At 35.2% G+C, this 12645-nt stretch overlaps 1 protein-coding gene across 1 annotated transcript in view; it reads left to right on the forward strand.

Moving 5' to 3' along the window:
* Positions 1-12645, forward strand: part of LOC124404063 (DNA ligase 3-like) — a 45039-nt gene that overhangs the window by 12268 nt on the left and 20126 nt on the right. The window contains exons 3-12 of the mRNA XM_046877881.1: positions 6258-6496; positions 6854-6933; positions 7290-7367; positions 7501-7702; positions 9489-9644; positions 11323-11454; positions 11559-11638; positions 11892-11979; positions 12071-12148; positions 12481-12604. Coding sequence (XP_046733837.1) covers positions 6258-6496; positions 6854-6933; positions 7290-7367; positions 7501-7702; positions 9489-9644; positions 11323-11454; positions 11559-11638; positions 11892-11979; positions 12071-12148; positions 12481-12604 — 1257 coding nt within the window. The remainder of the gene's footprint in view (positions 1-6257; positions 6497-6853; positions 6934-7289; positions 7368-7500; positions 7703-9488; positions 9645-11322; positions 11455-11558; positions 11639-11891; positions 11980-12070; positions 12149-12480; positions 12605-12645) is intronic.

Here is a 12645-nt window from a genome sequence, read left to right on the forward strand (position 1 = left end):
TTTGGATTTGCAGGTTAAAATTCTTTAAATACGAGGATTTTTCTGATATTTTTTCTTTTTCGCCATCGCACGGTTCAAAGTTTATTGTAATATTGATCCGATGTTTTTTTTTTTTTTTTTTTTTTTCCCTCAATTTTTCGAGAACTATTTTATTCAGGTTTCTTTTTCAAGCGATAGTTGTGTGACAGTGATGATTTGAATCGGATTATATTTTTCGCGAAGGAAATTTGTCGGCTAAATTTTGTTTGAATAACAACAACGACAACAATAATACTAATAATAAACAATCTCTGTTAGCTTAGGCGTATGTAGTTATCGTCAATGGTAGACAGTCGATAAAGTGAAATTTATTTAACCATACAAATTCAGACAACGATTTCATGTACGGTTTGAAAATTCTCTCGTACGGAGGTGATATCCTTCGTTTCAAAGAAATTTACATACCGATGTAAAAAATTTCTTTGATTAAGGTGTGATACGGAAATTCGTAACTTTATTGGGAAAAAAGAAACTACAATAAAAAACAAAAAAAACAACAACTATACACTACGATTAACATTTCTTCTTGATTCGAACAATATTTTAAGATTAAGAGATTTTTAAGAAAAAATGTTTTAAGAAAAAAAAATCAATTTCCTTCAATTCAACAAATCTCTTGTTCGAATCTTGTAATATCATACGCTTTGGATGAATTACACGTGTCCTTGTTGTGTCACATGTGCGACGATCTGCATCGTACTGTACAAATGAACACACATATTACATATATATATATATATATTTATATGTATCTATATAATGTGTCGTATAAGAATTTTGTGGAAGAGCGGGGGGGGGGAGGGGGGGGGGTCAGATTGTAACTGGAGCATGTAGTCGTAAAAGTGAATTTTTTATTTATATTTTTTTTCTCTTGCCCCACTCCCACGTAATTGAATATGACGATGCAGTTTTTGCGCAGAATCGTATGGTTTGTACACAGTTGTAATCGTGACGCAATTCGTGCGTATGAAAAAGTACGAGCGAGGAACCAAACCGTTTGGTAATCGGCAGTTTTTCCTAAGAATAATCAAAAATAAACGATTTTAGGTTTAATGGAATATTTTTTACGAATTAATCGCTATAATTGATTGTTTTTGCAAACTCGATTTATCGACCGATTCGATTATTTTTCCTCACAATTGGTTTTTCTTTTTTACTCCCATGAACGACGCGTTACGATATCAGTTTATGTGGTTAGGGAATTAATTATTATCATTGTCTGACTTAGTACGTTTCTATTTCATACAACAAGTGAAAAATAAATGAATATTTTTATCTGAAATTGAAGAATATTTTAAATGAAACTATAAGTTGACAAAAAACTTTTTCGCTGTTGAGACTAGGTACCGAATGTTACGAAATTTTTGTTTCAAATACATGGTTTCAAAAAAAAAAAAAAAAAAAAATGAAACAATCGATTAATCAATTAGTTTTTACCGGTTCAATCGAGTCGTGTTGATTATTTTTTTGGACTCGATTAATCGATGCATCGATTATTTTCACATCTCGTAAAATTCGTTAACTAGTGAGAAAAATTTCATATTTCACAATATTTTATAGAAAAATCTGCAGTCAAATGATTATCGTTAGTTGAATAACGTTTTCATCATTTTTGAAAGGAAAAAAGTCTCGAGTAACTGTTTAGTGTAATTATATAGTTCTGAACACTAAACTTGCTGGTTGTTACAAAATTGTGTTAAATAAGGCTTGAGCATCGATTTTAACGTTTCAACGATATTAAATTATCGCAACAGATGAACAATAAGAGGAAAAAAAAAAAAAATCTATAATAAAAACAGAACGCAAGTGACCATAATTAAAAACTAATCATAGTAACGCAAACCAAATTCTATGGTAGAAACGAAAAGTTTTTTTTTTTTTTTTTTTTTTATTTTTCACCTAGAAATAAATTTTATCGGATATACAATATGGTAGGGAAAAAGAAAGAGAGAAAAAAAAATACACAGAATAATTGTGTAATTGTCTAATTGCTCATGAAATTTTGCAGAGTCTCGTCGTTTGCGAAATCTTAGACGTAGCAGCGTATGGAGGAAAAAGAAGTGAGATAAAATAAAATTAGGAAAAAAAAAAAAAGAATCACAACATTCATCGACGGTTCTGTTTTTCCTTCTGGTACGAAATAAATTGGTGGAAATTAACGCGAATATTGAGTAAAAAGAGGGGAATTGGAGGGGGAGAGAGAGAGAGAGAGGAAGAAGGGAGGGGGGGATGGAGAGGGAGGTTGAATTTCTCTAAAATAAACGGAATGCGAGACAGGCGGCAGGTAATCGGGCGAGCATTATTATTGCCGTCTCATTCTGAGAGTTTGAGAAAGTGTAATTACTGTGACATGATTTCGAGAGAGGCGTCGATTTCGATATCTAAATGCCACTTAAAATCAACAAATCAACTAGAAATACATCAGACAGAGCTTTTGCCACTTTGTAATTGTCCGCTCGATGGAAAATATTCACGGTCTTGTCTTCAGGCTTGCCAATTTTCGATTGTTCATTTTTTATTTTTTTTTTTAAATATTTCTCCACCGTACCGTCTGCCCGTAAAAAAAAAACCATCAAATGATTCCACAAAAAGTTCTCAACCTCATTTCAGTCGTGCCAAATTTCGTTCGACGGTGTTATTTTGATTAGATTTTTTATTCACTTTTTCAAATTATTTTCAATTCCTGAAATTGTCCTCCATTTTTCCTTAAAAATTTTCGATTAAGTCGGTAAAAAAAAAAAATATATATATTCCTATTAAAATATATACAGTAAAGACATTCTTAGGCAGAAACTCCGAGGACTGATTACAAAAAATTTCAGTTTCTTGACCGATCAGGTAAAATATCCTCCCGCTTGTAGTTCAAATCGAAGTCAATCGTCTAATTCGATTTTCGGTTTTCAACCCCTGCTTGCACAGACTTTACTCGCGATATTGAACGCCCTCAAAATTCGTTTCATACACACACAGCTGTTACATAATTGCAATATTTCGGTGTTTCTCGTACGATTCTAGCACCTTCTCTCATAGCCCGATGTTACATGTACATGTATGTTCATACGTAGACATTATCTGAAACCATATAAATTGAAGTGTAATGAGACTATTTAATAATATTGTCAATAAAATATACGGAGATGGTAGATAAAGACTCGAGTCGATAATTATATTATATATGCATAGCATATACGCGTAGCGCGCATGTTGGTTAAATCAGCAGATTACATGACGTACGCTGAAATTATTATAAACATTTTTTTTTTTTTTTGTTTTCTCTTTACTTTTTTACACACAAAAGTTTGCACATATATTATGTAAATGGTGAATGACAGGGAATGATCGATCGATTTGCTGACCGTATTCATTATTATTAAAGGCCGCACATTTATAAATTATGCAGATTCTTTAATATGAATACATATATATATATATATATATATACTTACGCGTGCATTCAACACTCTTGCATTGGTATGAATTGTTGATGACGTTTTCAAAGAGGTGTGGCTCCTCTGCTCAAGATAAAGAGACGCTTTACGCAATTTTTAAACACAAGTTTTTATTCGCTTTTTATCATATTTCACTTTTATTTACTTATATGTATATGTATAGCACGTCAATTTTGAATATCTAAGTCCACGTTCCTCGAACGCGAAAGAGTTCATGACGGCACAATTCTATTAAATGCATTTCTGGAGAAAAAATACAGCAAAAACATTTCGCGTTTACACGAAGATATAAAAATCGCATGAAAATTAAGAATTTATTATTCAGATTTCGTAGTTTTCTTGCCAATTTTTTATCGGATGTACTCGATTATCAAATATTCAATCCTGTTCATTGACCTCAACTCAAAGATATTGCAAAAAGAATATTATTGTTTTAAATAAAAATAAGTTAAATCGTGTAATAAATAATAGTCGATCAGTGTGATAAATTTTTCAAGATTCACTTATTTATCGAAATTTAACATGAAGCGTGAAATTTGCGGCAGTTTTTAGACCCTAAAACCGAGACGCAGATGCAAAGTGTGGAAAATTTAGCGAGAGGTAATCTGGAGGGATCCGGCAAAGATCGAGGCTTGAATTAAGCAGGTTGGCTGGAAAAAAAATCGATGTTTTCTTATTAATTTCATTACAAGACAGTCGTGCGTTGAGTATTTACCGAATTATTTATCTCTTTAGAAGTAAGATGAATAAAATATACTGAAATATCGAACAGAAGCTTAGACGTCGTTACTGTGTTTCGAATTGTTCAAAAATAGTTAAACATTTGATAGATTCATTCGGTTTCACGCGATACGATGGTTCATTTTAATCGGACAAAAATTTTCTACAGACACAGTGAAACGTATTTTTTTCTTTTCCTCCCAGAATTCGATTTGATATTGCCGTTTTTTTTTGTTTTCTTTTGAAATATTATTATCAATATCCACGCTTTGTTGTAAAATTGAAAATTTAAAACTAGTCTACTGAAAAAATAGAACCGAAGAATTCCATAACTTAATTTTTTAAACAATATTATGCAATGTAGACTACGAGGATAAAAATTTTACGGATAATCTATCTAATTTAACTATCTTGTAAGAAAATCGATAAAATTTTTTGTAATTTTTGGAAAAACAACCTTTTGTCGAAATGGCTCGCCAGCAATCGATCTACAAGTCGAATGATGACGTATATATATATGTGTATATATATGTATATATATTTATGATATTCATGGAGAATGGAATTTGGAATCTTGGATAAGAGTTCGCGGCGTGTGTTATGATGAATCGAAACACAGAACGAACGGCGTCATAGACGTGTTAAATACGCGTTACGTATGCAGAATTCTCTATTTTTTTATTTTCGTTCTACTTTACACGTTACGTACGTGTAGGTATTACATTTACATACATATATATATATATATACATATATGTACACGATATTTTACGAGCGTCTGGTTTGTCTTCTGCATGGCCCGTCGAATGTCGCGAGATTAGGTTTATAAGTTATTCGTACAAACAGAGAGAAGAAGAAGAAGAAGAAGAAGAAGGAATGAAAAAACAAAAATAAATAGACGAGTCGAAACGTAACGTGAAAGATAATTTAAGAAAACGAAGGAAAAATAAGTTTTAAACGTGAAAATAGAGGCTTGATTAGAAAAGTTTCGAGTTCTTATTCCTTTTTTCTTTTTTTCCGTCTATCTCTACGTAAATTCAAAACAGTTTCTTTTCCTTGTCGCGGAATGTCTTCAAGAGTATTACAAATTATACAATCGATATACGTAACAAGCATTACTCCGTACCCACGAAGACATAATTTGTTTATTGTTAGCCAGCGGGAAGACGTTAGAGATACATTTTGCGCGTAATTCGTTTGAAGCTTAAATTCAATAAACTATTTTTAGTTAATATATTTGTATGTAAATCGACGAATGGTTTTTCACTTTCTCATTGCCAAGTATAATATCAACATTGATTATCCGGTTGTAAACTTTATTTATTTATTTTTTTCTTTTACGAGCCGTGTGCTTGCACGGTTTTTATACGTATATATATATACGTTTACGTTGTAGGTAGACATATTTTTATGCGGTGTACGGAAAGTTGAATCGAAATACTCGGTACTAATTTGAAAATATATCGTTTTAGGAAAATTTTGATGGGATCTTTCTCTAGATAGATGTAGAGATGATAATAGCAACGAATATAATAAAAATCTTGTAAATTTTGACGAATATCGGGAAAGTCGAAATTAATAAAATAAAATAAAAATGAAGAGAAAGAAAAAAGGATTTGACCAGAAAAACGTGCGACTCTGTATTTGAAAGCTTATACGTGATTGAAAATTGAGGGGTTGGAGACTGATGCAGGCGGTCGCAGCCTGCAAGTCTGCCAACTTCGGTGCTGACCTTTCCTCCGCAGCCTTTGGCCCCAAAGCCGAGTTGTTGTATTGAATTTAGCGATAAGAATAATCACACATCGGCGTGGCGGAAACTTTCCAATGACGATGAGTGAGTGATCCATATTTCTGGATCACTCTTGGCGCGTATCGTCGACTCACACTCGTTCACGATATTTCCCTGTGAATATTTTCGTAACGATCGTTTTTCGCCGGATCGATATTTCTCGATCCTGCCTCACTAATGATTCATACCTATTTCTATTTGTATTTTTATTCTTTATTGTTATGCCTGTGAAAATCGCTTCTCATTGTCTCGTCAAGCAGACGGTTTCAGAGGCGACGTTACTCTCTGGTGTAAAATGCTTCTACCCGGTGTCACCAAGCGGGTCTACAACCTTCAGAGCAAACAGCTGGTCAAGCTCTTTAGCCGCATGTTCAACAAGGACGAAGACGAAATGTTGGAACACCTGGAGCAGGGCGACGTCGCCGAAACGATACACGCCGCATTCGAGGAGAGTTCACTCCTTCAACCCAGCGCCCAGAGCCACCTAACCGTACAGGAGGTAAACCAACATTCAAATCTAGGGATAATGTTCATGCGAAGTGGTGGAAGACGAACGCAAAATGCGTCTGAACGCAGCTGGATGACGCGAAATTGCAATTTTCATACATCGCGGAGACAAAATTGGCTACACGCAAAGGGAAGCTGAATTTGTTGCCGATTATTGGATTCAAGTCAATCTAGAATGTCTTACAAAGACGAGTCAATGGAGGCTGATTATCTCCGTTGAGAAGCCCCTTTTGCATCTCGTTAAATGCAAGCTTCGACTGTCACCTCTAACTCGGAAATGAGAGCCGGAAACTACCGATCTAAGGGTTTGAGTTTCATGAAAGCATCTGAAATCGTTGCTTTATTACAGGTCGACCAATTTCTTGAGAAACTCTCTCTGCTGACCAAGGAGGACGAACAAATCCAACATTTCAAGTCCATTGTTACCAGGTAAATGAAAGTATCTTCGTGCTTCGTGACTTTGGCAGCCAGAGTTGGCAGAGAAAAAGTGTCAAACTTTTTTTGGAAATAGAAAAATGCAGTTCACTTTTATCCTCATTGTGGTAGAAAAGTATCGAAGCTTCGATGTATCTCACGAAATCTTCATTTTCGAACTTCAATATCTTGGTCGAAAGAACGCTGGAACGTTTGGCTCCTCTCCTTAACTTCTTGCTGGTTAAATGTATGCCTGAATGTTATTATGAATATGGTGTTATTAACCCTTACGCTACACACTTTACGCGAATAACACTGGTATTACACCTGGGTTAAATTTCTTCTAAAAATATATTTTTTTTTTTTTTGAGATGCACTGCGAATGATTTGAAGATGGTCATCAGGCTGGTGAAACACGACTTGCGAATTACAGCCGGTCCGAAACATATGTGAGTATAGTTGCAAATCGGTTCCAATTATACCGGCGGAGATAAACGATTTTTTTTTTATTTTTTTTTTGCCTAATGCGAAGACTAATTATGATCCGATTTTCACGCTGTTTTTCTTCTCGCTTTTCAACAGCTTAGACGCCATTCACGATGACGCTTATGCTGCGTTCCAATCGTCTCGGAATCTCGAGGCAGTCGTAACCAGATTCGTTGAGGATTCATCCTTGTTTTTATGTTCGAAAAAATCAACTACCGATCGTGAATCCGATCCGAAGAGAAGTTCTACCGGTAGCAAAATCGGGCTGGTATTGATGACGCCTGTTTTACCGATGCTGGTGAGTCTCGATAAGTTTATTCAAGATTTATCTAATCAACTTTGATAAATACTCCGCATTTTTTTTTTTTTTTTTTTTTTTTTTTTTCCTGAAAACAATTTAGCTGGTTGACTGTCAAAAATCGATAAATTGAGTTAGTTTTTTTATAGCTGAGTCGTTGATTGTGTATTTATCAAATTTTTATACTTGTGGGGCGGGGTCGAATGATACTTTATTTGAAATCACTTGAAAAAAAATTTTTAATCTACTAAATTCGTTCAATTTAATTTTACACAGTTGACAGTGAACAAAATTCCTTAATCTGTAAATCGTTCATCCAGAGTCCGATTGATTTCATTCAAACAGTATGTATTATACGTTACGATGACTTACACAAAAATGATCCACCAATCGAGGCTTTGAGCTTTACTGAGGGTTTGCAGGAAAACGCTTCCGGTTCAGTTTGTTCGGGGAATATAAATGCAGAGGGGGGAGGGAAATTTTGTATTGTCGAGCCTCACAAGAGCGCATCATCAATGCTCTGTTGACGAGCACTCACATCTGTAGACGTGATCGAGTCTCTGCAGTGGTTTTCATTACATACCTTACTTAAAATTATTATCTGTCGAGACTGATGAAAAGTGAATAGAGGATCAGGATAGCAACTTGAAAATATTTCTTATCGTAATGCGTTCTTAATTTTAATATTTTATTGTTTTTTTTCCTTTTAATATTATTTACTTTGTTTTTTTTTTTTTTTTTTGCCTGTCTTTTTTTCAAGCTCGGATGATTCATCGAAATATTGAAAAGTTTAAATTCCAGGAATTACTTTCCAACCTTTTCCCGCGTGGGCAGAGTTTCTTTCGAAGCGAGTTTCGTCCTGAATAATATATCAAAGAAGGTGCTTATTTTGTGTGCGGGTAAAATATATGCAGATAAACATCGAAACCGATTCGAACCCTTGCTGATACGTAGAACTGGGAAAATAATACGGACGGAATCGATCTTTGTCGAAGCAGATACGCGTGAATGGATTCCATCCATATATATACCTAAATCGAAAACCAGCGAAAACTTTAGCTCGATTTCGAACAAAGATTTTACCGCATTATTTCCACTTATGTCTTTTAAGAAGAATTTCACTTTTAACTCTCTTGCAATTTGAATGTAAAGTTTTCTTTTTAGCGAATTAAGGATGTAATCGGTATCATAAAAATCAAATCTTTCCATATTTCAAGAAAAGATATATTTTCATTTAAATAATTTACCCTGTTTAACTTTATTGGGCTGACTTTTTCTTATTCTTAATCCGGAAAACTTATATACTTACATACATACGAAATAAAAAGAAAGATTAAACGCTTCGCTTACAAAAACTGATGAAAAATTTATGCTGAAACGATAGTTTATTTGAATTTTACATTATTATCGACGCTTAAAAAAAATGCGTCAATATCTTACGAAATATATTTATCATTTGAGAGTTTTTTTTTTCTTTATCAAAACGCTGTGCAAACTATAAAGAATTTTTTTTTCCCATTTAAACGAAGAGCTTTCGACAGAATATTTAAAGTAGAATTAACTTCTTTTCCGTCGAATGTGCCTAAAAAAATTCAACTTAATAGAATTCTCCTCATACACGCGGACGAGTTTTTATGCCTATAAGTTGACTGCATTAAATAAAAATGTTTAAAAAATAATCTCAAAACTGCATCCAAGTTTTTCTTTCGTTTCCTCGATCAATTTCTCTCAATGCCGTCCATTTTCACCACCAACGATTCAAAATTCCTTTTAATTGGAATCGCAGGCTGAGGCGTGCAAGTCTGTAGAAATGGCGATGAAGAAATGTCCGCACGGAATGCTCTCGGAGATCAAATACGACGGAGAACGCGTTCAAGTCCACAAACAGGGTAACCAGTTCCGGTACTTCAGTCGCTCCCTGAAACCCGTCATGCCGCACAAGGTAAGCTAATCGAGTCTAAATATTTTCCTAGAGCAGCTGCAGGGTGGATGTCCGTCCTCAGGGCTCGATGGCAACTTCGCATCTCGTCGTAAAACCGCCCCTCAAGAATCCCTGTTTAGGTAGTTCGAGCGAGCTGCGCACTCGCCTTCAAAATTAACCCAAAATTAAACGCCCCCGGCACTCGAATAACATTCAAGTTTTTTCCAGTTTTCTGATTCGGAAGGCGATTCAGGTCCAGGTATAGCCGATCGGAATCGGATCCTTTTCAAATCCGTAAATTGCCATTTTTTGGGAATTTTTTAAGAAAAAAATGCCACTTTGAAAAGTATTAATTGATTCTGCATTGAAGTCACACAACAAATTGCACAACAATAGTTTTTCCCCTGACGAATCGTTGCACGATGAATCAATGTTACCATCTTCAGCCTCGTAAAATTTTCAGTGCTTACGATTCTTTCTTTAATTTTTTCGTTTTTTTTTTTTTTTTTTTCTCATACCATGAAAACGGTTAAGGCAACGAAACATCAAGGCTTTGAACTCTTTTGCGACAACTTGTACCGCTTCTATCTCAACCTGGTTTTTTCTCTTTCTTTTCTACCGCGTTGGAAGAAAGTAGCGATTATATTTAAAATGTAACGTGTGTGTGTGTGTGTGTATCTTTGTTTTTTTCTTTTCTGTCACGTAATTCTCAAAGGTGATGAAAGCCTGTTTTAAACTCTGTTTTTGTTTTCCCCCCTGGACTCGAGGCGTGAAAAGAGGGTTGATCGATTCGTAGAATCGGACGCGAATCCAAGTGATTAAGTGTATGTCCGGTCACCAAACGACGGTCACCATGACCAATGAATGATCGGGGTTAAACCTGTAACCTCCATACAGCTCTGGACACACCTACGTGCAAATTCCGCGAACAGATGGGTGTGTATCATGCGCACAATTAACGGAATTCTACTTTGGAATTTATAGTCACGAGAGAAATTCAAGTTGTTTAAAGTCAGTTACTCTCTCTTTCCTCAATTTCTAATCTCCATGCGTTACAAAAGATCACAAATTTTCGAGGAAATTTTTATCTTTCTTAATTCGTTTTTATTTGATCAATGTAGCCCAAGCCCAATCTTCTCTCTTCTCTTCAAGATTAAAGTTTTTTTCCAACCTCATTCCTTCCACGGTACATTATTCGCTAGAACCGAAAACTACCGTAAACATACTTAATCGAAAATTCTTTTCTTCCGGGCTCAATTCGTACCAACTATTCGATCTTTGGTCACGCCGTTTCACGGCAAGAACCCTTCGCTATACCAACCTGATCATCCCTCAACCCCCGTAACGACGCAGCGATGCGTATATAAAGGGGAGCGGCGGTACACGTGGGAGTAAATGGTCTATTAGTCTATATCTCAACGGTTAGCAATGTATCTCTCCTGCGTATTTTACCTTCTCTCAACCTTTGCCCACCACCATACCCGTCTACCTATGTGTAACCGGGAAAACTTTTGGTTAACGGTAACACGCCATTCGAGGGTGTAAATCTTCGACGACGAATCGCACTTGCCAATCCTATATTGTTTCCGAGCCATCGGGCAACCCTTCGATCTTTGATCAGGTATATCTTTATAGTCATACCGTTTAAGGATAATCCTGACTCTCTTTATCTTCGTTTTTTTGTTTGAAATTTCGGCAGGTGAATCACTTTAAGGATTTTATATCGAAAGCATTTCCGGGAGGTGATGATCTCATATTAGACACCGAAGTCCTCATGATTGACACAAACACCGGAAAACCGTTACCTTTCGGATCTCTAGGTGTTCACAAAGCAAGTTTGTTTTCATTCAATTTACCGCTTGTCTATACAGATAGAAGACTCCTTCGAACGTGTTTTGAATACGTTTTTTAATATTTTTTTTTTTCACCTTACAGAAAGCTCAATTCAAGGATGCCAACGTTTGTTTGTTCGTATTCGATTGTCTCTACTACAACGGCGAAACATTAATGGATAAGTATGTTCCGATGTATTCTATACTTTGTCTAGAATCTTTCAGCTATAATCAACTAGCCGAGTTTGATTTCTTACTAATGATTTTTGTTAGGGAAAAAAAATATATCCAACGGATCCTAAGCTCGAAAAGTGGTGTAATTAGATTTTCCTTTTTATTTTTACTTCACTCTGTGACACAGTGTCGTTTTTTATCAAGAATTAGAACAGAGAATTATTATTCTAGTGAAATTTGTTAACAACTTGAACTATTTCAGATCCATGCAAAAGCGGCGTTCAATTTTAAAAGAAAAAATGATCGTTATACCAAATCGAATAATGTTGTCAGAAGTCGAGGAAGTTCAGGTATGAGAACAGACTTTGATCAAGATATTACAGAAAATGTCGATGCCAGATTCCTTCCGTTCCATTTTAAAATAACTTTTTACTCTCCCAGGATCCGAAAGACTTGGCTCACATGATTGCGAAGGTTATAAAATTGGGTCTGGAAGGACTTGTTCTGAAGGATGTAACGGTTCGTACTATCGAAAGACTTGGTTTTTACCATTTTTAACGTGACGCTGGGGAACAAAACAATTATTTTTGATCAACAGACTATAGTTTGTCAAGTTTGCTTTAGCTACGTTCTCAAGTTTTTTTGAGACTTTGAATTCAAGGACAGTTTAAAATTTTTTTGAAAAAATTCGATTCAATTTTGGACAGTCTTTACGTGTCGACAAGTGCAATCACTACTTTTATCGTCAATGCTAATTTTTTAAACAATTGTTCAGCATACTAATCTCCGTAATATTAACTCAGTTTTGAAATGTGATCTCGCTTACCGACCAATCCGTTTTTGCAACGCAGGGTAAATATGAGCCAGGAAAACGACACTGGCTAAAGGTAAAGAAGGACTACTTGCTTGATGGTGCGATGGCTGATAGCGCAGATTTGGTTGTTCTTGGCGCATGGTACGGCACCGGAAAAAAAGGTTAGAATCACCACTTTTTATCGAATCTTAAAAATCAACCA

This window comes from Diprion similis, chromosome 3, assembly GCF_021155765.1.
Source record: "Diprion similis isolate iyDipSimi1 chromosome 3, iyDipSimi1.1, whole genome shotgun sequence".
Lineage (NCBI taxonomy): Eukaryota > Metazoa > Arthropoda > Insecta > Hymenoptera > Diprionidae > Diprion > Diprion similis.